The 27,770-nt window shown below is 46.2% G+C and overlaps 1 protein-coding gene across 1 annotated transcript in view; it reads left to right on the top strand.

Moving 5' to 3' along the window:
- Positions 1 to 27,770, top strand: part of LOC124712461 (diacylglycerol lipase-alpha) — a 402,074-nt gene that overhangs the window by 93,522 nt on the left and 280,782 nt on the right. Inside the window, exon 4 of the mRNA XM_047242757.1 lies at positions 20,186 to 20,363. Coding sequence (XP_047098713.1) covers positions 20,186 to 20,363 — 178 coding nt within the window. The remainder of the gene's footprint in view (positions 1 to 20,185; positions 20,364 to 27,770) is intronic.

A 27,770-nucleotide genomic window follows, 5' to 3' on the forward strand; every position in this document is an offset into this window, starting at 1 on the left:
ACTGCTGAGCAGTGTGGGATCCGTACCAGACAGGGTTGATAGAAGAGATATGAAGATCCAACGGAGAGCAGCGCGCTTCGTTACAGGATCATTTAGTAATCGCGAAAGCGTTACGGAGATGATAGATAAACTCCAGTGGAAGACTCTACAGGAGAGACGCTCAGTAGCTCGGTACGGGCTTTTGTTGAAGTTTCGAGAACATACCTTCATCGAGGAATCGTGCAGTATATTGCTCCCTCCTACGTATATCTCGCAAAGAGACCATGAGGATAAAATCAGAGAGATTAGAGCCCACACAGAGGCATACCGACAATCCTTCTTTCCACGAACAATACGAGACTGGAATAGAAGGGAGAACCGATAGAGGTACTCAAGGTACCCTGTAACCTCCCCCCTCACTTACCGACCTTAATGACAGTGAAAAATGAAACCGCGTGTACCTAATGGGAGTTTTGGAAAAGCAATCGTCACCGAAGTTAACCTGTCGGTAAAGAGGGAGGAAAGGGTTACATCTAAATGAAAGGAAAAATGCAAGTGAAACTGGTGGAAAATAATTTTGAAATAGGGATAAAGTTAATAAAGAAAGTAAATGTGCGGCCGTTACGTTAACAATCAACTAGCGGTAATTAGATATTTGAGATTTGGGGGAAATCACGGTCGCCAGTCCTAAGGACAATTACTATAGTAACTGAGAAAGAAAGGTTATTACACATATAATTAGCACTAGAAGCGTGGCAACTGAAGGTTGCCACGTGTAGTGTGAAAACTGAAAGTTTGTCAGAAGTAATAAATTTCGCTACACTCTGACTTAATTTAGCAAAAGAATTAATAAAACCGGAAAATCGAAAATTAATTTAGTGACTGAAGTTAATAGTGAGCTTTCTTTCTGAAACACATCGAAATCCAGTAAAATACGGTTAGTCTTGGACTACCTCAACAATCATTTCAAAAGCAACTTGACTCTACGCAATTTAGAAACAAGATATTTAACTTTGAACTTGAATTAAATGATTCTGAACTATTAACAATAGTAAAATTTAGTACGTACCAAGCTGAGCTGCAGTCACAGGTAAGCTAAAATATGCTAACAAAACTCGCACTCTAAATTTGTGCTCGTGTAACCTAAATATTGTAGCCAGCTACTGAACTTTGAAATTAAAGCAGTGAAATCTAATCATATTATTTTAATGCTGGCGTTTGAATTTCAACGACACTCGGGTTCATTTCGGAAAAGGAAGGGACCCTGCTTGGCAATGAAATTGGGACAATGAGCAACAAAGGTTCATGCTAAGTTGCTGTAATTTTGCGAGGCAAATGGAACAATTTGAAAAGCTGAGGTCTGCCATACAGTTCTGAAACTTTACGTGCTTTTAGTCTTCCTTGTTGGTTGATTGAAGGTTTGAAGCCGTCGATCGAGGAGGTGGCGACAGTCACTCATTGTCGGCCGTCGCTGTTGCAGAAGCTGGATGTTGGAGCGCCTTCTTCTCGACACGGTCACCAGGCGAAACGGGCTCTTGATGTGCGCCAGCTAATGCTTCCCGTCCGCGACACCATGTCAGAAACTATCATCGCGAGTCGAGCGCAATTACATGCTGCCAAACCCCGAAAGCGCGGCAACTCGCGGGAGCGTCACACAACACCTGCTCCACTCGCTACTCCCGCCAGACTCCTTCTGTTCCGCCCGCGCTCCACGCGGCAGAGTTAACACTACTAAAGATCCTACACACTTTGAGTCTTCACACGACCTATCGATGTAATCGTTCGATAGCAGTTTTCCCTAGGCAAGACCCAGCGTAAAAATACAAATAATATTTACGAAACAAACCAATTATACATCGACATGAGTGCATAAATATATATATAAAAACAGTAAAACAATTACAATATATAAAGAGACAGAAATGTCATATCTTGAGGTAACAAAACAAGGAAAAAAAATAATAGTACAATAGATGGAAATAGGAGGATATGCATTTCCGGCGTTACAACCCTTCGCCACACACCGTCAGGTGGCTTGCGGAGTATGGATGTAGATGTAGATATCACCCAGGGAGTGCCACGTAAACATTTCCCAGACCATAACGCTACGGCCTGGACCGTTCCGACAGTTGTTGATGGGTGCTTGCTGTCTGCTCAACAGTGCACAAAAAGCGATTCATAGGAAAATGCCACATGTCGCCACGTAGTGAACGCCCGTGTGCGGTACTGGAGTGCAAATTCCAGAATTCGTCGCTGATGAACAGCAGTCAGCGTGGTGCGTGAATTAAGCGTCTGCTACGGAGGCCCATACGCAGCAAAGTTCTCTCTAGTCATTGCCGAGACACTGTTCCACGTCTGTTCACCCGTACACATCTCGGCAGCCGTCGTTAACCCCTGTCACCTATGGCCCTGAAGCGTCACAGCTGCCACGGTGCCGGTTTTCCAGAGCGTCAGTTCGTAGTAAGAGACGGAAAGTCATCGAGTAAAACACAAGTAATATCTGGCGTTCCCAAAGGAAGTGTTATAAGCCCTCTATTCTTCCTGATCTATACTACGGGCCATTAAAATTGCTACATCAAGAAGAAATTCAGATGATAAACAGGTATTCATTGGACAAATATATTTTAAAAGAACTTACATGTGATTACATTTTCACACAATTTGGGTGCATAGATCCTGAGAAATCAGTACCCAGAACAACCACCTCTGGCCGTAATAAGGGCCTTGATACGCCTGGGCATTGAGTCAAACAGAGCTTCGATAGCGTGTACAGGTACAGCTGCCCATGCAGCTTCAACGCGATACTACAGTTCATCAAGAGTAGTGGCTGGCGTATTGTGACGAGTCAGTTGCTCGCCCACCATTGACCGGACGTTTTCAATTGGTGAGAGATGTGGAAAATGTGCTGGCCAGTTCAGCAGTCAAACATTTTCTGTATCCAGAAAGGCCCGTACAGGACCTGCAACATGCGGTAGTGCATTATCCTATTGAAATGTAGGGTTTCGCAGGGATCGAATGAAGGGTAGAGCAAAGGGTCCCAACACATTTGGAATGTAACGTACACTGTTCAAAGTGCCGTCAATGCGAACAAGAGGTGACCGAGACGTGTAACCAATAGCACCCCATACCATCACGCCGAGTGATACGCCAGTATGGCGATGACGAATACACGCTTCCAATGTGCGTCCACCGCGATGTCGCCAAACACGGATGCGACCACCATGATGCTGTAAACAGAACCTGGATTCATCCGAAAAAAATGACGTTTTGCCATTCGTGCGCCCAGGTTCGTCGTTGAGTACACCATCGCGGGCGCTCCTATCTGTGATGCAGAGTCAAAGGTAACCGCAGCCACGGTCTCCGAGCTGATAGTCCATGCTGCTGCAAACGTCGTCGAACTGTTCGTGCAGATGGTTGTTGTCATGCAAACTTCCCCATATGTTGACTCAGGGATCGAGACGTGGCTGCACGATCCGTTACAGCCATGCGGATAAGATGCCTGTCATCTCGACTGCTAGTTATACGAGGCCGTTGGGATCCAGCGCGGCGTTCCGTATTATCCTCTTGAGCCCACCGATTCCATATTCTGCTAACAGTCTTTTTTTTAGTGGGTGACCGAGGAAAACACTACCGCTCAAAATCGACGCGAAAACACCTCAGGGGGTGGCATGAAGGGCATCAATGAAACTACCCCTATTCTTCGGCCGAAAACTACAGTTTGCAGTTCTATGTGCAACAGAACGTATCTCCCGACAACCTTTAAGATCGCTGACAATCCCCCTGACGATTCAACCCGCCTGCTGGGACATTGTGGTGCTGCCATCAGATGTGATATGACTCCTTTGCAGTTTAGCATGACGGCAATTTCCACATGCCCGCAAACAGGTGCTAGAGCAACAGCATACAACTACTCAGATGAAGAGTTTCCAAAGGGTTGCCTGGCTGTAGCTCCGTTAGGAAACAGACGACAGTTGTCTCTGTAGAGGTACATTTTTAAAGTGCTCAACAAAGTTCTCGGGTGCCATCGAGAACGTTGCTGTGCTGGGGTCTCAGAGGGATATTTTGCTGTTTTATTCACGCATGTGTCGATATCCAGCAATCGGGGAGTCGCGCGTCTTACGGATACCAAAATATGGGTTTCTCATTTAAAATCCTCTGTAAAATTTCTCTCTCTTCTTCAGAGCCCTGAACTGACAGTCATAAGCGAGTGCGTACTTAGGTACAGCCTACGCCTACCTTTCTCTCATGGAATTTAGTTCATTGAGAATTTATTGATACCAAATTTCGTATGTTAAATGTGGGATACATAGCAGCAACACATCGTATCGTTTTGGGTCTAACCGTTAGTTGTATTACTTCACAATAGCAGACCCTTCTGATCATTCCACAACCAAAACGAAGGATTTTCAAAATAACAGTTTTGAAATGGCGCTTCTTAATCGCGATACATCATCACATAGACACTAAGCTTTGGTGCATTTAAGCATTTCCACTAAAATGGAAACCATGCACTTAATGTCGTGTAGCGTCTCCGTCTCTCACACGCATCTTCCCCTTTTCTAAGAACGTCTGTGTTATTCTACACACTGACAGCTTCGCATGACAATTTCGCACAGTGAGGAATACAGAGTGGTCCACTGATAGTGACCGGGCCAAATATCTCACGAAATAAGCGTCAAACGAAGAAACTACAAAGAACAAAACTCGCCTAACTTGAAGGGGGAAACCAGATGGCGCTATGGTTGGCCCGCTACATGGCGCTGCCATAGGTCAAACGGATATCAACTGCGTTTTTTTGAATAGGAACCCCCATTTTTATCACATATTCGTGTAGTAAGTCAAGAAATATGTACGTTTTAGTTGGACCACTTTTTTCGCTTAGTGATAGATGGCGCTGTAATAGTTACAAACGTGTAAGTACATCGTATCACGTAACATTCCGCCAGTGCGTACGGTATTTTCTTCGCGATACATTACCCGTGTTAAAATGGACCGTTTACAAGTTGAGGAAAAGGTTGATATCGTGTTGACGTGTGGCTATTGTGATCGAAATGCCCAACGGGCGCGTGCTATGTATGCTGCTCGGTATCCTGGACGACATCATCCGAGTGTCCGGATCGTTCGCCGGATAGTTACGTTATTTAAGGAAACATGAAGTGTTCAGCCACATATGAAACGTCAACCATGACCTGTAACAAATGATGATGCCCAAGTAGGTGTTTCAGCTGCTGTCGTGGCTAATCCGCACATCAGTAGCAGACAGACTTCTCGAGAATCGGGAATCTCAAAAAAAATGTTCAAATGTGTGTGAAATCTTATGGGACTTAACTGCTAAGGTCATCAGTCCCTAAGCTTACACACTACTTCACCTAAATTATCCTAAGGACAAACACACACACCCATCCCCGAGGGAGAACTCGAACCTCCGCCGGGACCAGCCGCACAGTCCATGACTGCAGCGCCTTATACCGCTCGGCTAATCCCGCACGGCGGGAATCTGAAAAACGTCGGTGTACAGAAGGCTACATCAACATCGACTGCACCCGTACCATATTTCTATGTACCAGCAATTGCATGGCGACGACTTTGAACGTCGTGTACAGTTCTACCACTGGGCACAAGAGAAATTACGGGACGATGACAGATTTTTTGCTCGCGTTCTATTGAGCGACGAAGCTTCATTCACAAACAGCAGTAACGTAAACTGGCATAATATGCACTATTGGGCAACGGAAAATCCACGATGGCTCCGACAAGTGGAACATCAGCGACCTTGGCGGGTTAATGTATGGTGCAGCACTATCGGAGAAAGAATAATTGGCCCCGATTTTATCGATGGCAATCTAAATGGTGCAATGTATGCTGATTTCCTACGTAATGTTCTACCGATCCCCTCAGGGGACTCAGCATTTATGTGCTGGGTACGGGCTTGGCGAACCCGGGATCCCCGAGCTGGGGACTGGTGTGCGCCGCCAGTCCTCTGACACCGTAAGCTCTGGGCATGCTTCAGCGACCACCGTGTGGCGCAACGGTGGAACGTTGTGTGTCGCAGGGACCGGGGATCTTGGCTTGATTGCCTGGATCGCGAGGATGGTACATACCTCTCTAAAAAACCCTTCAATCTTAAGGTGTGCTGCGCGCCGATAAGATGCATGGCTGTTGAGGTGGAACAGTCGCTAGCGGGCGACCTCTGAGGAACCTGCCGCACCTCAGTTGTATAAGGCTTACCCAGGCATGCGGGGCTCTGTCTGGGCTGACGTTTCGTTCCCTAGCTGCTCGTGGGACGCACATGGCAACCACGTATTTCCCTTCACCAACTTCGCAATCAGTCAAGCACATGAGGGAGGCTATTCCTCCAGATATGCAGATGGAAAAGAGTAACAGGGCTCATGGAGTCGTAAATGACAATGTTTTCATCGTGATTAAGAGGAAGGTGGGCTCATTTGAAAAAGTGTCTCCTTTCTACATACATAAAGATTTAGAAGGACTCGCAGGTACACTGAAATCTATCAAACGCCTGAGGAATGGTACCCTGTTAGTTGAGACTACTAGGGCATCGCAAGTGGAGCTGCTTCGGAAGTCACCCAAGTTAGGCGAGTATGATATTACTGTCGAGTTGCACAATTCCCTCAACTCCAGTAAAGGCGTTGTCACCTGCCGTGATTTAATGGATATCGATGTCGACGAGCTGAAGCAAGAATGGGCAACACAGGGGATTGTAGACGTGGAACAAAGGACACGTAGAAATAATGGAGTCACTGAGAAATCTGCCACTTTCATTGTGACTTTCAGTTCGCCTGTCTTACCTGAATATGTTCTGGCTGGTTTCCTCAGACTTAGGGTTCGGCCTTATATACCTAACCCTATGCGCTGTTTCAAATGTCAGCGATTTGGCCATACGACAATGAGTTGTGGGGGTGAACCAACCTGCGGTATCTGTGGCAAGGCAGCTCATGAAGCTGGGACCAACTGCACATCTCCAGCGCTGTGTATCAACTGCTCTGGGAGCCATCCCGTCTGGAGCAGAGACTGCCCCGTCTTTGCGGAAGAACGAAAAATTCAGGAGATCAAGGTGAGAAAGAGGCTACCTTATGTGGAAGCCAAAAAAGAGTATAGGGCTACAAAACCCCCTATCTTTGCCACATCCTATGCCTCCTTGGTGCACAACCGTGCGTCGCGAGTAGACGCTTCGACGCAGACCATATCCAGCGTCGCAGTATCCTCCACCAATACCTGTACCTGTGTTTGTACCTGCCAGAGCACTCCCACTAACGATATAGCTATTCAGGCTGCTCCGCCTGCACCCACCGCTATTGCAGAGAAAGCTCCAGTGAAGCCTTCGAAGGCCCTCCAGAAACAGAGTGCCTCTCCACTTCCCCCATCCCCAGCTTCCACAAAGAAAACGGGACCAGGGAAAGGGGCACGGCGTTTGACGTCACACCTGCCAAAGGCACCGTCGGATGTCGTCATGGCATCCCTGACTGATGAGGAGGACATCGTCATGGATCTTGATACCTCTTCCCCAGAACCTGGCAGCCCCTCTGCTGCCACTCGCTCTACAAGTGCCTCACCAGCGCGGCGCAAAGACAGGGGGAAATCTAAACCGAAACGCTGATATGGCTCCCATACTTCAGTGGAATCTGAATGGAGTCAGACCTCGCCTTGCAGAATTGCGGCTGTTAGTACAGGCAAACCCCATTTGCATCTCTTTGCAAGAGACACATTTTAAAGAGACTGACACGCCTGTACTTACGGGATATCGCATGTACAGGAAAGACGACCTGACTGGTAATAGGGCTCAGGGTGGGGTGGCAGTGTTCATTAAGGACACATTCCACTCCTCACCTGTGACCTTAACCACGACGCTACAAGCGGTTGCAGCTCGGATCCTGGCCCAGGTTCATGTTACAGTGTGCTCCTTGTATTTACCACCCGCTGAGCTCATTGACAGTGAAGCCCTCGCACGGCTCATTGATCAGCTACCCCGTCCCTTTCTCATTTTAGGAGACTTTAATGCTCATAATGCATTATGGGGTTCCAACAAAACCTGCCCCAGAGGCCAGATGATTGAGCAGTTGCTCAGGACTTCCGACGTCATACTGCTGAACACGGGTCAGGCCACGCATTTTAGCACCGCTTCAGGTTCGTCTTCTGCCATAGACCTCTCTATTTGTTCGCCTGTGCTTGCGGACATTGCTCAGTGGGTCGTCGACGACGACCTTCATGGCAGCGGCCATTACCCTATCTGGCTCCATCTGCCAGTTGAAATGGGTCGTGTCGCACAGCCGCCGAAATGGTTGTTCCGGAAGGGAAACTGGACGCTCTACCGGCAGTTGGCTGTTTTTGAACGGTGTGAAGGCGTCCAGGATTGGGTGGCTCACATTACGGCGGTGATGCACCATGCCGCTGATGTATCCATACCAACGTCAAAGGGAACACCTGTGAGGCAGCCTGTCCCTTGGTGGAATGACGACTGTCGTACCGCCATCAGAGACAGGCGGGCGGCTTTGAGGAGATTCCGTCGGTGCCCGAATGCTGCGCATCTGACAACTTTCCGGATAGCACGGGCGCGGGCGAGGAAAATCGTTAGGGAGAGTAAACGGAGGTCTTGGCGTGAGTTCCTGAACTCCCGCGGGCGAGGAAAATCGTTAGGGAGAGTAAACGGAGGTCTTGGCGTGAGTTCCTGAACTCCATCAATAGGTCCACATCTTCAAGCAAAGTATGGGAAGCCATTAGGAGGATCTCAAGGCGATACTCTCGACCGCCACTAGCCGCTATACGTGAGCGGGGGTGTCTCCTAACATCTCCGAGAGACATCGCCCGGGCGTTGGCAGAATCTTTTCAAACTATTACGGCCGATTCTAGCCAGGACCCAGAATTTCTGCGCTATCGGGGTACACAGGAGAGGGCTGGTTTTGATTTCCGTTCACAGAACACTGAGGAATACAACCAGCCTTTCTCTTTGTGGGAGTTGGACTCTGCACTGTCCATATCTCGGGATACCGCACCTGGTCCAGACCTGATATCGTATAGCATGCTGCAGCAGTTGGATCTGCGGTCAAAGGAAGTCCTCCTTCAACTTTTTAATGAAATTTGGAAGACAGGCGACTTTCCTAGTTCGTGGAAAGAATCGATTTTAATTCCGCTTTTAAAACCAGGGAAGGATCGGACCGAACCCAGTAGCTACCGTAGCATTAGTCTCACGAGCTGCGTCGGAAAGACATTTGAGCGTATGGTCAATAGGCGCCTGGTGTGGGTTCTCGAATCTAGATCCTTACTTACCCGCTGCCAGTGTGGATTCAGGAGGTATCATTCCACCCTAGATAACCTGATCCTACTCGAAACAGCGATACAAGATGCTTCCCTACGTAAGCAACACCTTATCGGGGTTTTCTTCGACCTGGAGAAGGCGTACGATACTACCTGGAGGCATACCATTTTGCGGCAGCTTTATGAGTGGGGTTTCCGTGGGCGTTTACCCACACTCATCCGATCCTTTCTGTCAGACAGGTATTTTACGTATAAGGTTGGGAATGTCCTGTCTGACCGTTTTAAGCAGGAGAACGGTGTCCCTCAAGGAAGTGTCCTCAGTGTGACAGCTTTCGCAATTGCCATCAATAGTATTGCGTCCACAGTACGACGGCCCGTGCAGTGCTCCTTGTTTGTGGACGATTTCTCCATTTTCTGTGCGTCTTCCTCCGTCACAGCTGCTACACGCCAATTACAGCTGACACTCGTGCCATTGGAGAAATGGTCTAAGACCACGGGCTTTAAATTCTCTTTGGAGAAGACCATTTGTGTAGATTTTAACCGTTCCCGTTCTCTTTTTAATCTCCCTGTTTTGAAACTAGGAGACACTGTTCTCCCCTTTATGGAAAAAGTGAAATATCTCGGGCTTATTTTTGATGAGAAGCTCACATGGTTGCCACACTTAAAGGATCTAAAGGTCCGCTGTTTCAAGGCTTTAAACGTCCTTAGATGCGTCAGTCATAGATCCTGGGGCGCTGACAGGGCACGTCTGCTCCAACTTTATAAGGCCTTTGTGCGACCTGGACTGGAATACGGATGTCAAGCTTATGGCTCTGCAAGACCTTCCTACCTCAAAATGTTGGATGTGATTCACCATGAGGGTATTAGGCTTTCGACGGGGGCTTATCGCACGAGTCCGGTTGCTAGTCTGTGTGTCGAGGCGGGAGAGCCTCCGCTGTCCTTTCGGCGTCTTCTCCTCGTGGTACGGCACGCGTACAGGGCCAAGTCCACTCCTCTTTCATTGGCGTCCGACACTTTTTCCCAGCCGCCACTGGCACGTCTCTTCCGCCACCGTCCGGCGGCGACAAAGCCGTTTGGCATCCGTGCAAAGGAGAGTCTCGAGTCGGAACACCTGGAGGGCATTAAGGTCCTCCACCAGGGATGGAGTAGGGGATCTCCCTGGCGACTACAAAGGCCAAGATTACTTCTTGATCTGGCTGCTTACAGGAAGTATTGTACCTCGGACCACCTTTTTAAAATTAAACTTACTGAGATTTTAGAACGCCATTCCGATTTTACTACTGTTTACACGGATGGTTCTAAACAGGGGGATTTTATGGGCTGCTCTGCTGTGTTTCCCGATACTGTCCATCGGATAGGGCTCCCAGAGCAGTTCTCAGTTTACTATGCAGAACTGTTTGCCATTCTGCAAGCATTAGAGCATATGCGCCGACATCGTGGCACGAAATTCATCATCTGCTCCGATTCCCAAAGTGCTCTACACGCTCTTCAACAAATGTACCCAGCAGATCGGATGGTGCAAGAAGTGCAGGACGCACTCCTGCTCTTGCAACAGCAGGGTAAGGATGTGATTTTCTGCTGGGTTCCAGGGCACATAGGGATTCCTGGAAATGAACTTGCAGATGCGGCTGCCAAGGAGGCTTGCTCCATCCCACCTCCTGCTCGCTGTTCCGTCCCCCTGCAGGCCATTATGTCTTTCGTGACTCGGAAGGTCATGCGTTGGTGGGAGGCTCAGTGGCTGGACGTGAGGGATAATAAGTTGCGAGCGGTGAAGGATTCTGTCCGACCGTGGCTCACCTCCTTCCGACAACGACGCGCTGAGGAAGTAGCCCTTACACGGCTTAGAATAGCACATTGTCCTTTGACACATGGTTTTCTGTTACGTCGTGAGGAGCCACCAACGTGTCAGACGTGTGGGACACAGTTGTCGATACGGCATATTTTAACTGAGTGTGTTTTATATGCAGGTTTGAGGGAAGATTTCAGTTTCCCACCAGACCTACTCTCTCTTTTAACTAATAATGAGGCGAGTGTCACTAGAGTTTTACGTTTTTGTGTGATGTCTGGCCTTCTTCCCAAAATATTGGGATTGAAGTCTTAATGTGCTGTCCAGTGGTTTGGTCACCCGTTATTTGTAAGTGGTCACTCAGCCACCGTTACTTATTTTTCCCTGTTTGTACTGCTATTTTATTTTTGGTTTTATCTCCCTGTTTTGATGTGCTGTGTCCAATCTTGCAATTTGAACAATACCACTTCTCTCACGATTCGGCACTGAATTGAACTTTTGGGAACGGGCGCTGATAACCTCGCTGTTGTGCGCCCTAAAACACTAATCATCATCATCATCTTCTACCCATGTTACTACAAGATATTTCACTGCATGACAGAATGGCGATGTACTTCCAACATGATGGATGTCCGGCACATAGCTCGGGTGCGGTTGGAGCGGTATTGAATAGCATATTTAATGACAGGTGGATTGTTCGTCGAAGCACCATACCATGGCCCGCACGTTCACCGGATCTGTGGGGAAAGTTGAAGGATATTTGCTATCGTGATCCATGGACAACGCCTGACAACATGCGTCAGCGCATTGTCATTGCATGTGCGAATATTACGGAAGGCGAACTACTCGCTGTTGAGAGGAATGTCGTTACACATACTGCCAAATGCATTGAGGTTGACGCACATCATTTTGAGCATTTATTGCATTAATATGGTATTTACAGGTAATCACCCTGTAACAGCATTCGTTGTCAGAAATGATAAGTTCACAAAGGTACATGTATCACATTGGAACAACCGAAATAAAATGTTCAAACGTACCTACGTTCTGTATTTTAATTTAGAAAACCTACCTGTTACCAACTGTTCGTCTAAAATTGTGAGCCATATGTTTTTGACTACCAGAGTGCCATCTATCACAAAGCGAAAAAAGTGGTCCAACTAAAACATTCATATTTCTTTACGTAGTACACGAATATGTAATAAAAATGGGGGTCCTATTTAAAAAAAACGCAGTTGATATCCGTTTGACCTATGGCAGCGCCATCTAGCGGGCCAACCATAGCGCCATCTTGTTTCCCCCTTTAAGTTAGACAAGTTTCGTTCTTAGTAGTTTTTTCGTTTGCCGTTTATTTCGTGAGATATTTGGCCCGGACACTATCAATGCACCACCCTGTACATATTTCAGCTATGATTTTTAACTTACCATTATAATGACTATTGCTCATTCATACAGTTATGGTGCCCTTAAATATGAATTTCAACACCAAATAAGTAACGTTCTTAAATAACAATTTCATTTAAGACAAAACAGTACTCCATTGCTTTGTGAAATTAAATCTTTTTTTTCACTTTCCCAAACAAATCAAACTTGAAACTTATCACAAACATCGTTCACTGTCTTTCAAAGACAATTAGGTATATATTTTGCATCTATCTGGGCAAAGATTTTCAGCGTTCTCACTAAATGAGCCAAACTAGACCGTAATGCCTTTATCTGCAATACAAAGTGATTATCAAGTGACAATTCATGTATCATGTCACCAGTCACATTCAGAAATAATGTATTGATTACACACACACACACACACACACACACACACACACACACACACACACATATATATCTTCAGTAAGAATAAGTGGAATTCTGTGGGCATACGTATTGCATCAATTGTGAAATAAGGTGCTTCACCCACGCCTTGATGCCACTTGCACATAGCCCTGACGAAATCGTATGCATTTCAACAGCAAATGTTAAGTGGTGATGCAAAATACCACAAAGCTAATCCATGTGTAGTTTCTTATGCACAGATATTGTTACTACTTTCTGAAACAATAGTTCCCAGAAAGAAAAAATCTTCCAGCATAACGGTTGACACAGAACACAATATATGTACAAAAAGAGGAATTCATATAACGAATGATATATTGCCTGATCACAACACCCACTCACTGGGTTATATTAAACTTAGCACTGAAGTAAAACATGCAATGCATGGACAGCTGCTGTCGCTCCACCTGTCAAAAGCAGAGAAAAACAAGTCTAACATCAAATTCTGTTAAAATTAATTATCAAACACTGCAACATTAGAATCAGGAGCGAATCGTACATTCTAAGTGTACGAAAAAATGCTAGGAACGGACATCCACTAGCTGCCTCGCGAAAATAGTTTCGAAGACTTTCCTATCACTGGTGGGTTAGAATATGAAGCAAATTATCTTTTGTGCTCCCATCAGACTAGTACTTTTAGCATACACAAAAAATGCAACTTTAAAAAAATTCAAAGAAGCAATGTGCTCGAAGTTGCATTTACAATGCACAACGTTTACCACTCGATCACGAGCGAATATAGCAGTGGAACGGTTCCAGCGGAAGTCTCTTCCTCCAGAAATTTCCGTGTGATGCAATGTTAAAAGTAAATGCAGACTGACGGACTTGGTATCCTGAGGGGTGGTCATGTTTATTGTCACCTGAAATAAACAACGCGGATTTGATCTCTGTGCGGGGTGCCAGATACCAGATTTTACGCTCATCAGCCAACCAGGAAATGTCAATTCGTTTCCTGTTTATTAATCACCAGAGCCCAAATACGAATATCTGGTAATTCTGATATTCTAGCAAACCACCTTCAGATCAAATGACACCTATGTCTCTTCAGTTAATATGTTGAATGCCATTCAGTGCCAGATTTTTTATTGGAAGGAATGATCTGACATGGAAATGGTTTGTTATGAAACCAAAACCGGTGGTAGCCAAAAATGAGTATCGTCACACTGTCTATTGGTTTGTATGATGTCCAGTTAGTAAAGGTGAAACTGCAGATTCAAAGGCCATTATTGGGTACACGACCAATTCTAGGACGTTTCGTATCACTTACCAGCTGTTTTACCTCTAGCAACATTCTCTTAACATGAGAATCACCAAGTCACACTTTATTTTTCAGTCCACCTATAATTTAGTTGCAGGTGAATCTTATGGATTGTATGGTCGTGATCCATGAAACATTTTTGTTCGCCGATGTTTCTTCCAGAGTTGGGCTGGACAGCTTCAGAGGTGCTCCTGGTTCTTCTTGCTGGGACAGGAAGACTCAGAAGAATTAGGAGCACTCTGAAGACGTCCAACGCAGCTCTGAACGGAACATCGGAAATAGCAAGTGTCATGGACCAAGACCGTATAACCCGAAAAATTCATCAGCAGCTGAGTCAATCAGCAGCGAAAGAGTCCATTGCACGCCCCCCCTATAACTGGCAGAGTTGGCCTCTTCACAGGTAAGGGCAGACCGCCGTCATAAGGACCAAGTCTCTTGAAGAAACCAACCACCAGCTGAGGACAGCTTGTCTGACAGCTGATAAGGACACTGGGCGAGTCATCACCGATTCATCCAGACTTATTGTTTAACAGTAAATTGTTTACTTTGTCCACTAGTGTTTAGCGCTTAGTAGTCCAAAGGGGGGGGGGGGGGGTAAAAAGGGCACTTGCTCCTTCGAAATCTGGGGTACGAACGTTTTATTCATTATAGAATTCAGCATGTCTAGCAATAGTGTCACTCTAGCAGTCACTAAGCACTGACCAGCCTAAACGTTATGACCACTGCCCGCCTGATGGTGCTGCGGGCACGTGACGCGATAACATAAGTATGTAAGCGGACCAGACACGGACGGGAGGTCACCCTGCCGAAGAATTGACTGCAAATGGGGAAATCCGTTGATATAAGCGGCTTTGACAAAGGGCAGTTTATTATTACGCAGATGCAGTGAACGGATATCTCGGAAAGAAAACGGCGAAGCTGGTGCATTGTTCACGCGCTACTGTCGTAAGCATCTACGGAAAGATGTAGAGGGACATTGAAGCTCAAATAACTTACGGGTTTGCTGCCGGGTGACGTCGTCGACCACCGCCGATATTTCGACAGGAGCACACCCTGCCATTGTGCCTTGAGAATGGCAGGGTGTGCTGCTGTCGAAATATCGACGGTGGTCGACGACGTCACCCGGCAGCAAACCCGTAAGTTATTTGAACATTCAATTCACCGGGAAAAGTTAAGGTCAGACAGTGAAGCTATCAGTAGGCGCTAAATGATTGGACGTCCATGACTCTTCACAGAGAGTGGGGTTTGGAGGCTTGTCTGCTCTGTAAAGTGGGGTACATGGTGATCTCTAGCATTTCTGCTGAAAGAGCACAATGCTGATGCACGTATAAGTGTTTCAGAGCACACAGTTAATCGTCCATTGTTGAACACAGAGCTCCGCAGCAGACCATCCTCTCGTGATCATATGTTAAACCAATGACATCGTTGTGGTGTGTGTACTGTAAGACCTTCGGTACACACACCATCAGATTATTTGACTTGTCGCTCTAACGAAGTAAGCGAGTGTCAGCAATATGTCTCGTGGTCTTATCGTGGCGTGTTTATCTTCTGCCGTTAGGTCAGACGACAGAAATGCCACTTGCACGCTTAGAGTATCAGATTGACGGTGCACAACTTTAAACAGAACTAGATTAATTTTCACACACATTTATTAAAACAATAACAAGCATAAACCTTACATAACTTGATTCTGGATGCTATTTACAATTGACAATCTGAAGTTCCTTTGGTCTTGGTACGTTAATCTTATTCTCACATATCTCTGATACTTGACGAAGTGTCTATACAATTCTCTTCATGGCTATGTACAGGAATATGATAATCTTAGTAGGTGCAGACTGAAACTTGACTATAGTCTGGTACAGACAAATGCAGACTGACTAATCGGAGGTCTGTACACTCGTTATAATACCTCGCACGTTCAGGTATCACTGCGCGAGTGTGATCCGCGAGGAGAAAAGGTTCTACGTTAGCAGCAATCTCATTGGCTGCGTTACATATTAATACGCGGATCGGCGGAAGCAGAATTTGGTCCGTCTCTAAAGCAGCGCCATCTCGTAGTGCAGAGACGGACGAGCGCTGGGGCTGCGCTGTTGTGCTTAGCGGGGCGCGCTCTAGTGCGAAAGTTGTGTACGCGCTGACTACGCGGAACGATGTACACAACAATCGTCAACTACGATTGCATTGGGCACGGGACCATAGGCATTCGAGCCTGGATCAGTGGAAACGTGTCAACTCTTCGGGTGCACCACGTTTTTCCTTCGCTAGGTGGCTGGTCGTCTGCACAGACGCCGCCATCGAGGTGAACGGCGGCTCGAACCGTGCAGCGTGCTACGGACGCATGCGGCTGGGAGCAGTATCATGTTATGCGAGACATTCTCTTGCGCTTGCTTGGGACCTGTTGTAGTAATTTAAGACGCGTTGACAACTGGGAACCACCTTCATCCCTTCATGCTTGATGTCTTCCCCGACGGCGATATCATCTTTCAGCGGTATAACTGTCCTTCCCTCGGAGCTAGAACCGTGGTACAGTGGTTTGAGGAGCATTACAGTGAACTCACTTTGATGTCTCACTCAGCAAATCTGCGTGATGTAAATCACTAATGTAAATCACTATATGGCCCAGTCACCGCGTATGCAAATCAGCAGCCCGTTATTACATGACCTGTGTGTATACATATAATGCCATATAGCTCAACGAACTACCAACAAACTGTCGCATACCTGATACGCAGAATCATTGTTGTATTTCGTTCCAAAGACGGACAAACAGGCTATTAAGAAGGTGGTCGTAATGTTTTGGCTCATCAGTGTAAAACATGGGTTTCTACAGTTATTACGCCAATGCTGTTTCAGCACAGTCTTCCAATTTGAATGGTTCAAAGCTTATACACAGTAGAGCCTAAACAGTGCCCCAAACACTTCTCTGTTGCTCCCTCGGGCAGCCGTTGCTTAGCTTTCGAAAGGGACCACTCCAACACTCCGACGCGCCGATTCCGTCGACGTTTCCCAGAGCAACATAAAGACTGCAGCATAGCTGCCCCTCATCGGCAACCGAATCTCGTACTCTCAACAGTACTTTGCCGTTTGTCTCTGGACAAAGAAGATGCTCCAAGGATTGCTTGTCCTCCATACAGCTGCACAATTAAGACCTGTTGTTGTACTGACCGGAGTGGCCGAGCGGTTCTAGGCGCTTTAGTCTGGAACCGCGTGGCCGCTACGGCCGCAGGTTCGAATCCTGCCTCGAGCACGGATGTGTGTGATGTCCTTAGGTTAGTTAGGTTTAACTAGTTCTAAGTTCTAGGGGACTGATGACCTCAGATGTTAAGTCACATAGTGCTTTACTGGTGGAGGGTGCGGCTTTGGACTTTTTCTTCAGAGGAGGAATGGTGTGGCACCACTTCGTCGATTGCCGTTTTGTTTCCTGTTTGAAATGATGAAACCATGTTTCATCGCCCGTGACGATGTTCGACAAAAAATTGTCGCGATGTGCCTTGTAACGCGCTAAAAATTCCGCACACATAGTCCTTTGTCGGTCTGTGTGGTCTCCTGTTAGGCGGCGGACACACAGTTTTGAGTACCCCAGCCGATGAACAAGTGTGTCAGAACTACCAGTAGAGAAGTCCAGTTGAGCAGAGAGGTATTTTACTGTGATTCGTAAATCACCAAGAATGAGAGTGTCCGCACGTTCCAGTATTGCAAGAGTCACAGCTGTGTGCGGCCGGCCGACAGCGTGATATCGGAGAGGTTTGCTCGACCTTACTGCGATGATGACAGACGCCCCGTCCAACGGTTCACTGTGGTTTGTTCGCTGACAGGTGTCCGTAGACATTATGCAAGCTCTAGAAGAGATACAGTGACAGCTCTCTGCTTGGAACGCCGCTGCAGACTCCATTTTGAAGACTACGCTTAGCACCACCACCTGTCGGAGCCGGCCAGAGTGGCCGAGCGGTTCTAGGCGCTACAGTCCGGAACCGTGCGACCGCTACGGTCGCAGGTTCGAAACCTGCCTCGGGCTTGGATGTGTGTGATGTCCTTAGGTTAGTTAGGTTTAAGTAGTTCTAAGTTCTAGGCGACTGATGATCTCACACGTTAAGTCCCATAGTGCTCAGAGCCATTTGAACCACCTGTCGGAACTTAATGAAACTGTAGGGGCTGAAGCGGCAATATTGAATAACGTCCTACAACAAATTAGCATTTTCTCAACCAAAATTGGCCGAGAAAAATGTGTTGCATTACTTATTGAACGCCCGTCGTACAATAGGGATGTATTGACAGAAAAGCATTAGTCAGAAAGCGAAATATTATTTTCTGTATTAGAAAAGAAAGGAAAACAGCATGAAATCTCACAGTCGAAAAGACGTCCTCTCCAGGAATTTGGGCTGTTTCAACCTCCATGGGTTGCAACGCAGCACAACACACAGTCTCATGAGCTAGGAATCCTGCAGTCCAGTTGGCGTGGTGCTGGATAATGTGTCAAATTTGGGAGAAGAGAAGCCCTTTGGTTGAGTCCTAGGCTTTTAAATGTCGGACCTATCGCCCAGTTTTTGTGTGACATGTTACCTACATTTACGTAGTCAAATGTTGGCCCAGGATTGCACAGCTCAAAAAATTTAGCTTTCAAAACACGTTTTGCTCAGCTTTGATTATGCCAGATAACGATGAGAAATAGAGCGTATGAAAATAATGTAACACATTCATTAACGTCTGCAGATCTGAAATTTTCAAGGTTAATTGTTATAGGTCATACTGAGGCACATTAAATTTTATATACTTCTTATTAATTTTAGTTCTTAAGGCACCACGCGCTCTCAAACTCATCTAGTGAAATAGATTGATGAGGTAAAATCGTATGACTATCTATTTAAGAATGCTGGTCCACCTATGAAACGCAGACCAGCAGAGATTGGGTTCGACAAGTCCTTGGTAGTTCTTCGGAGGTATGGGACACCACAGGTCTAAGCACAGGCCACGCAGTTACCGTAAATTTTGTGCTGTTGGTTTGCGGGAGTGAAGCTGTTGCAGACAGCGTCCCATACGTGTTCGGTTCAGTCTAATTTGATGACCTTCACAGCAACGAGAGTTAACTACCATGCTCCTGAAAAAACTGGAGCTTTATTGTCTCCTGCTGGAAGATGTTACCACCGTCTGGAAGAAATCAAGCATGAAGGGATGTAGATAGTTGGCAATAATATTCGGATAGTTCACATCCGTCATGGTGCCTTTGATTACTACCACAGGTGCCACTGAAGTTCATCTGTAGGATGGCGGATGTTTTGAACAATGTTCGCCTGAATTATGACATATCCGGACATAACATCAACAGAGGGTACAAGAAACTTGATTCATCCGACCAGATGAGATGTTTTAATTCTTCACGGCCCAATCTCCATGATTCTGTGTCCACTGGAACCGTGATAAATATTGTCGTTGAGTCAACATGGGAGCACATAGCAGTCATCTGCTATGGTGCCACGTGTGCAACAGTGTGCGCTGAATAGTATGCTCTGAAACTCTTGTGTCTGCATCAGATACGCCACAGATCTTACCTATCATGCTTTACAGAACGAGGAAACACCCGATCTCCACATACTGTGACGAGGTGTGGACATCCGAACATTATAACCTATTCGTGGCCTCTCTTTAACTACTCTCCATAAAGGCTCACGACAGTAGCATACAAACAGCTGATCAGCTCCGCTGTTTCTGTTTGTACCGAGGCACTGGACCATAATAATCTGCCTTTTGTCAAAGTTACTCATTTCAGTGGATTTCCACATGGGTGGCCCATATCAACACTATCATTAGTCACTATACATCTCCGATGCTCTTATATACTTTACTTTACCATATTATACGCCCACAACGTCGTTAGGTGGCATTCAATCTTTTGGTGATCAGTGGTCACAATATTTTGACCCATCAGTTGTATCAAAACAGGGAATTTAACCTTTTGGACAAGTTTTGGCATATGCCCATAGCCTTGTATGACTAGTCTAGTCTGATGACAGTGCTCGGTGTGATGTTGGCTGTAAGGTTTGCCCTGGATCTGCCCACAGGTCTGGTGATCTGCAACTGGTGCGTCCTCCTCAGCATCCTGATGACCGTGTGGTGCACATTCGATGCGGCGGGCCGCTCCTGGGTCAAGATGAAGGAGTACCAGCGCAGTACCAGGGACGCAGACTCCAGGAGGCCCTACCGCCGCTCCACCAGCACCAGCCGCAACTGGAGGCAGAGGTGGGTCAGCCTGGAGTGTACAGTGTCACCTGATACAGTCTAACTACCCACAAATGGAGACAGATGTGGGTGATGCTGGACTGTCCAGCGTCAGCTGGGGAATTCTGACCAGCTGCAAATGGAGGTAGAGGTGGGTCTAGCTGGTCTGTCCAGCGTCAGCTGGGGCATTCTGACCAGCTGCAAATGGAGGTAGAGGTGGGTCTAGCTGGTCTGTCCAGCGTCAGCCTCAACTGGAGGCAGTGGTAAGCAAAGCTGGACTGTCCAGTGCAGCTGGGGCATTCTAACCAGCCACAGCTGGAGGCAGAGTTGGGTGAGGGTAGACTGCACAGTGTCAGCTGGGATATTCCAATCAACCGCATAAGAGGCAGAGCTGGGGACAGGCTTTGTGCTGTGCCTCTCAGTAAATACCCTGTTATGGCATCAAGTGTTACGAAGAAGTACATAAAACAACATGTCAACTGACTGTGCTGTTGGTTACTTGTAGAATATTTCACTCATTATGACTAAGTAATGTCCTCTCTTCCAAGGTTGATCGCTGGTAAAGTACGTTGATGATATATTGCGTTTAAGGACAGGTGTTGCCAGACAACTTCAAAATTCATTAAATATTTGGATCTTGAGCATGACATCGAATCCACAGTGGAGTTTGGGAGTAACTATGAAATTACTTAGGCCTAACCAGAAGATATCCATTACTTTATTCATACTTGTAAGATAAAACACGCTGCCCTCCCTTCAGTGATATGGCAGGTAATGTTCATCTTCATGAGTAACGAAAAATTCTAATCTGAATTAAATGAACTAAAAAAAAAGCATGAAGTAATGATTGCACTACTGCCTTGTTGGATTCTATGGTGTATAAGAAACAATATCAACAGGTCTCTGCTCTTCTTTACCTTGTGCTCTAACCACGACCTCAGAATCTCAGCAACAGCTGCTCAGATCCATATTTACAAAAACCTTCTCAGACTGTGGCTAGAAAGCTTAAATTTATGAATTTGAAAACATCATTTTACGTGCACAACACTACTTCACATATTTTCCCAATGCTAAGGACAGTACATCAGCTTTCGAAAAGAGTAGTGTATACAAAATCACTTGTAATTGTGGGGAATTCTATGTAGGCTTTTGTGGCGGCGCAACATCCACCCGCTGAAGGAACAACATAGAAGTTGGAGAGTCAGAAAAGTAGACTTTGCCTTTGCAGACTCTCTGATAAATAAAAAGCACAGCTACAAAGCTCAAAATGGAGTCTTACACATTATCAACAAAGAGAGAAATATGAAACATCTTTAAATAATGATAATGTTACCATGTAGCTATTTGCCCAAACTACCCTGAAATATCAGACACAGATCCCTTACTCACCACTTTTATACTGCAGATACTTCAAATAAAGTCACCCAGACTAACTTGTAATCCATATGCATGTATTGTCTTTATTTCAGTTATTATACTCGCCCTTTAAATTTACGTTGTACAATAAATTACAGTTGTTTCCTTTACCAGTTTAGTCTCTCACTAGTAATACTATACTTATTTTAGACGTATTACTTGTTCCGTCATGCTTCGAAACTTGTCGCTAAAGTTTATTGTATTTTACTCAGTTCATTTTTCTTGTCTGAACAATTGTTCTATTTATCCTATAGTTTGTTAACTCAATATATCATACATTTTTTTCTAAGCTAAATACTTTTATTCCTATATTTATCCAAATACACTTAACACACACGAAAACCGACGTAGGAAGAAATTATCGAATGGGGAAAGATAGGTAGATGTGATGTACATGTACAGACAAAGATATGATTATAATTTCAGAAAATATGGATGATTTATTTAAGACACAGCTTCAGAGATTGAGTAAGTCAATAATGTGTTGGTCCACCTCTGACGCTTGTGCAAGCAGTTACTCGGCTTGGCACTGATTCACACAGTTATTGGATGCCTTCCTGAGGGATATCGTGCCAAATTCTGTACAGTTCTCGCATTAGAACGTCAAAATTCGAAGATGGTTTGAGGGCTTTCCCACAATGCTCGAAACGTTCTCAGCTGGCCAGGGATCGGGCGATCTTTCTGGCCAAGGTAGTGTTTGAGAAGCACGTAAACAAGCAGTAGAAAGTCTCGCCATGTGCGGGCGGCCATTATCTTGCCGAAATGCAAGCCGAGGGCGGCTTGCCACAAAGGGCAACAAAACGGAGCCTGGGATATCATCGACGTACCGATGAGCTGTAAGGGTGTAGCGATTAACACCAACGGCATCCCATACGATCAGTCATGGTTGTCGGGCCGAATGGCGGGCGATAGTCATATTGGGATGCCACTGCTGTCCCGGGCTGCTCCAGATAAGTGTTCGGCCTGGAATCACATTGACGGGGTAGATTTCTCATCAGTTACGATTCCCGCTTCGAACTGAGCCCCAATGACCACCGAAGACGCGTCTGGAGACACCACTGACAGCGGAGGGATGGTCCAGTCTGACGGCTCGACGACTATGAGTGATTAACTGGAATGAAATTTGGTTGTCATCCACAGGACGCTTACAGCACAGCAGTACGTCTACGATCTTATATCTTGTAACCCTCCATGACAAGCCATCCTAGGCTTTTCAGGACGATAAGCGCCCCCCCCCACCTCTTCCCCCCCCCCCCTCCCCCACCCTCAGCACACGATGAGAGTTTCTACTGCTTGTCTTCCCGGTTGCGAAACACTACCTTGGGCCAGCAAGGTCTCCGGATCTGTCCCCAACTGAGAAACTTTGGAGCACTTTGGACTGGATCCTCCAACCGTCTCCAGATTTTGACGCGTCAATTGGACAGAATTTTGCATGATATCCCTCAGGAGAACATACAACAACTCTGTCGGTCAATGCCAAGCCGAATAACTGCCTGCATAAAGGCCAACAGTGGATCAATCTCTGTCTACCCCTGCAGTTTTTAGCCTCCGCAACTTTCTCTAGAACCATGGAAGTTATTCCGTGATGTCTTCACACATGTCCTAAAATCGTAAATCCTCTTCTTGTCAGTATTTTCCATATGTTCCTTTCTTCAGCGTACCTTTAACGTTGTTATTCGTTCACCTTGAATTCCATTTATATTCTTGAACATTTGTTTTATTTCTGTCATTGCTTCTTTGATGTATATATTGTCGCAGAAGAAGCTGAGCAGCACAGTCACCGTGATGTAGTGCTCATGATACTCTTACATTCCACTACAAGATCCATGGGTTGATGCATGGCATGACACGTGAAAGTTACTTTTCTAGCGCTGACTGCAGCAATGATCACTTCATCCAGCACGCATAGTCTCCACAAACTCGGATGTGCATCTTCTCATCTCGGCTAGCATAACTTTCGAGCGACCACAATCTATCATTATCTGAGAAGTTTTCAAAAAGTCCCATCCGACAATGACGTCATTACTACACTCTTGTAAGACGATGAATTCTAAGGGCGTTGTATGGCCACTTATACCCACACGAATGGTACATCTTCCTGCAGGTTTTACATATTTCCCATTATCCACTTTCAGCAGAGATGTTTTGGTGTCGACGAATACTGTTTTCTGCAACTGGCGACGGTACTTATCCGAAATGACTGAACATGATGCTCCAGAGTCCACAAGGCTGGTCGGCCATCCATGAGGAAATCGACGTCGTCTCCTATCATTATTGTAGTGAACGATGGCGGAGGACTTTTCTCTTCGGCGGCCGCACCTCCAAGGAAAGTCGCAACCTTTAGTTTTCCAAGTTGCGTCGGCTAGGTCATCGGTTGGAGCTTCTAAACGGCGATGGAGACCTTAATCGGCGTGTTGGGGAGCGTCCTCTCGACTAGCTTTGATGGTGACCTGCGTCGTCCTGCACCCACATCTCCTTGTTCATCTTCGTCGTCCCGGAGTTGGCCTCGGCTAAGATCGGTCTGCTGTCTTCTGGCGCGGGCGTCATCATATATTCGCCACCTTTCTCGACAGAAGCGCACCACATGTCCCGGTCGTCCCCGGTGGGAACATACTGGTTGGTTATCCTGGGTCCTCCAGACATCAGTCTTCCTTGGTGCATAAACAGGTTCCTCACGCGGCATTGTAGGAACGTAACTTCGCCTGGGCCTCGACTTTTTCACCGTTTTAAAGGTAAATGAAGGACGTGAGATTGGGTTCAATGTCTGTTCCACTTCCTCCCTAATAACCTCTGGAAGCGTCTCGGTTTTTTGCTCGCCGTGCAATCCAAGTGCCTTCTGAACTTCCTCTCTCACTATCTGACGATGAACGCATGTGAGATCAGTTCCTTCCTCCATCACAGACAACGATACGACGTTTGGAATCCGTTCAAACTTCTTGCGTGTAATTCTTTTTTGATGTATTGTCTCGATATACTGGCAGCATTTTATGAAGTCGTCTGCTGTCGAAACCTCCTTCAGCAGTAGGGCATGATACATGTCCTCAGCAACTCCCTTCATGAGACGTGCAACCTTATCTTCCTCCTTAATTCTAGGATCCACTATTTTACACAGCTCCAAGACGTCTTGAATGTAGGATGCTGTAGTTTCTCCTGGACGCTGTGTCCTGCACTTTAATTTATTTTCAGCCTTGCTCTTCTGTCGTTATGTGTCGCCGAAATACTTACGCAGATCCGCCTGGAATACTTCGCAGCTTGTGAACTTCTCCTCGTTGTTCTCATACCATTGCTTGGCAGTGCCCTCCAAGTAGAAAAATACGTTAGCCAAATACACGGTGTCATCCCATTTGTTAAAATTGGCTATACGCTGATATACCTTCAGCCACTTGCTTGGATCTTGGACATCGTCACCAGAGAACCCGGAAGGATGTCTCATGTGGTGGCACACAGTTGCTTTCATCGAAACGCCCTCTTCTTCTTCTGCCTCCGATAGATTGCGATCTGTTGAATGTGGCTCGAACTCGGGTTTCTCGCCACGTAGAGGGCGGCTCTGTCGTGGCCTGGTGGGAGCCACTGTGTCGTCGATAATGTGCGCTATCACAAGTTCCAATACCCAGCGCCTCCACAAGAATAATGTCACGTAGAAGAAGATGTAATTGGATGAATGACGAACACTAACTTCACTTAACAAAGGTTTATTGAGCAGTTGCACATACAAGAGCGCGGAGCGAACTGCCTCCGGCCACAACACATACGGTATATATAGTTACGGATCATTCCGGTACGATGTTTCTTGACATTTGTGGATACTTGTAAAATGTACTCGAACCGAATATAGAAATTGGAATTGTACAGTCTAAGTGAGTTTTGAACTCACGACTCTCCTAGCAGCTGTTTAGTTATCATAACCACTACACCACGGAGCTACTCAGCTTCCTCTCCGAGTATATTGAATAGTATACGCGAAAGACTGTATCGCTGTCTTGCAGCTGCGCGGTCTGGGGCGCCTTGCACGGCCCCTTCGGCTCCCCCTCCCCCACTCCCTCCCCCTCAACTGAGGTTCGAGTCCTCCCTCGGGCATGGGTGAGTGGGTCGTCCTTAGCGTAAGTTAGTTTAAGTTAGATTAAGTTGTGAGTAAGCTTAGGGACCGATGACCTCAGCAGTCCGGTCCCATAAGACCTTACCACACATTTACAACTTTTTTCAGTCCGAGCTGATTGTTCTTGTTCTTCCACACGTACTTCAGTGTCTACACAGGCGTGAGAAGGCCGTCAAACGACGCTGTACGGACTGTCAGTGGCTCGGCGGCAAGCTGGAAAGCAGAAGCCAGCAAGAGGTAACGAAACCTCGCCGTGCTAGTGGCAGAAGCAGGAAGTCCGAAAACCGTGTAAAGCCGCACACGGGGTATGGACACAACACACGGCAGGCTCGGGCGGCTGGCGACTGAAGACACGGAAACGAGTCACGACGCCAAGTTCGAAACGAGATCCGCGTCGGTTGCACTAAAAAATAACCAGACCTGTTAATCACAGAGTTTGACAAGTCAGCAGTATGTTGTAGAGCGCCTTTTCTTATTGACTAGCAGCTTTTTATTCGACACCAGGGAGTTTACGAGAAAATCGATGTTGATTTTTCCTGCGCAGCCCGACGGCTAAGTTGACACCTACTATGTTGGTGGTACTAGTTCAAATCCTGCACGTGTCCTTTACTTTTCTTTTAGTTTCATCACACGGAATACTCTTAAACAGCATGTGCCGTGCAAAATTATTCACAGATAGTCATTTTCGAGTAGTAATTGCATTAAGAAACCAATCATTAAATCACACTTTTCTCCAAAGTGTGCCCCGTTTGTGGTTCGTATCTAAAATTCGAAATATTTGGACAGGTCTGACGAGCTCGCAACGGTGGACGAAGTATTAGTATCTGAGGAACGATTCCACATGCAGACGAAAGCACTCCTTCCCCATTCCTCAAATACCATCCGGAATTATGTACCAACACGGTAGGCGATGCAAGAGATAGCGAGTAATACACATTTGAAGAAAGCTTACTGTAATGATTGATTTATTTATGAAATTAATACGGTGAAAATAGTTATCTATGAAACATTTTGCACGAGATATACTATTTAATGATAATCTGTACGATTAAACTGAAGGCAAAAAGAAATTATGCGGGCAGGGTTTGAACATGTACAACCTGCGTCATACCTGTAAACCTTAGCAGCTGCGCTACGCTCACTAAGTCGAAAAAAAATGCTAAAGCTACGGGTATAGAGGTTACGCATAATACTTAAACGTCTGGAATGAAATTTTCATTCTGCAGCGGAGTATGCGCTGATATGAAACATCCTGGCAGGTTAAAACTTTTTGCAGGACCCAAACTTGAACGCAGGACCTTTGCCTTTCGCGGCTCAAGAGTTCTACCGACTGAGTTGACAAAGCACGACTCACGAGCCATCTCCACAGCTTTATTTCCGCCAGTACCTCGTCTCCTACCTCACAAATTTCATGGAAATACCTATGCTCTCAGTGTTTTCCATCTGTGCTGGATTAGGTGGCCCGCGAGATCGTAATAAATTATATGCTGGACCCCAAACCTTGTTTAAACTCGAATCTCTTTCCCGATGTATTAGGTTTTCAACATACCTTAAGAAATAAAAGAGCACCAAAGGGCGTAGTGGGCGTCCAGAGTGGAACCCAGAACCAGCTGTAAATAGCACAATGAGATCAACAATAGGTCATAGACTGACTGAAGTCCAGGCAGCGAGTACACATAACAGCACAATTCGCAGCACCTGAAGAAGATAGCTGAGTCGGTCGCCGAAACGTTGAGAGTAAAATGACAACAGCTACTCGGCAGAACCCGTGAAGCCACGTAGTCTTTATACGTCGCTCTATGCGTGCAAGTTTGTTCTATGCTGCCACCAATTAAAAAGAAGGAAAAGGCCCTAACGCTCTAAAATATCTTGTGTAACAACTTTTAATTCAGGTCCCATTGCGTAATCAAATGTAA

The sequence above is a fragment of the Schistocerca piceifrons genome, chromosome 8, assembly GCF_021461385.2.
Source record: "Schistocerca piceifrons isolate TAMUIC-IGC-003096 chromosome 8, iqSchPice1.1, whole genome shotgun sequence".
Lineage (NCBI taxonomy): Eukaryota > Metazoa > Arthropoda > Insecta > Orthoptera > Acrididae > Schistocerca > Schistocerca piceifrons.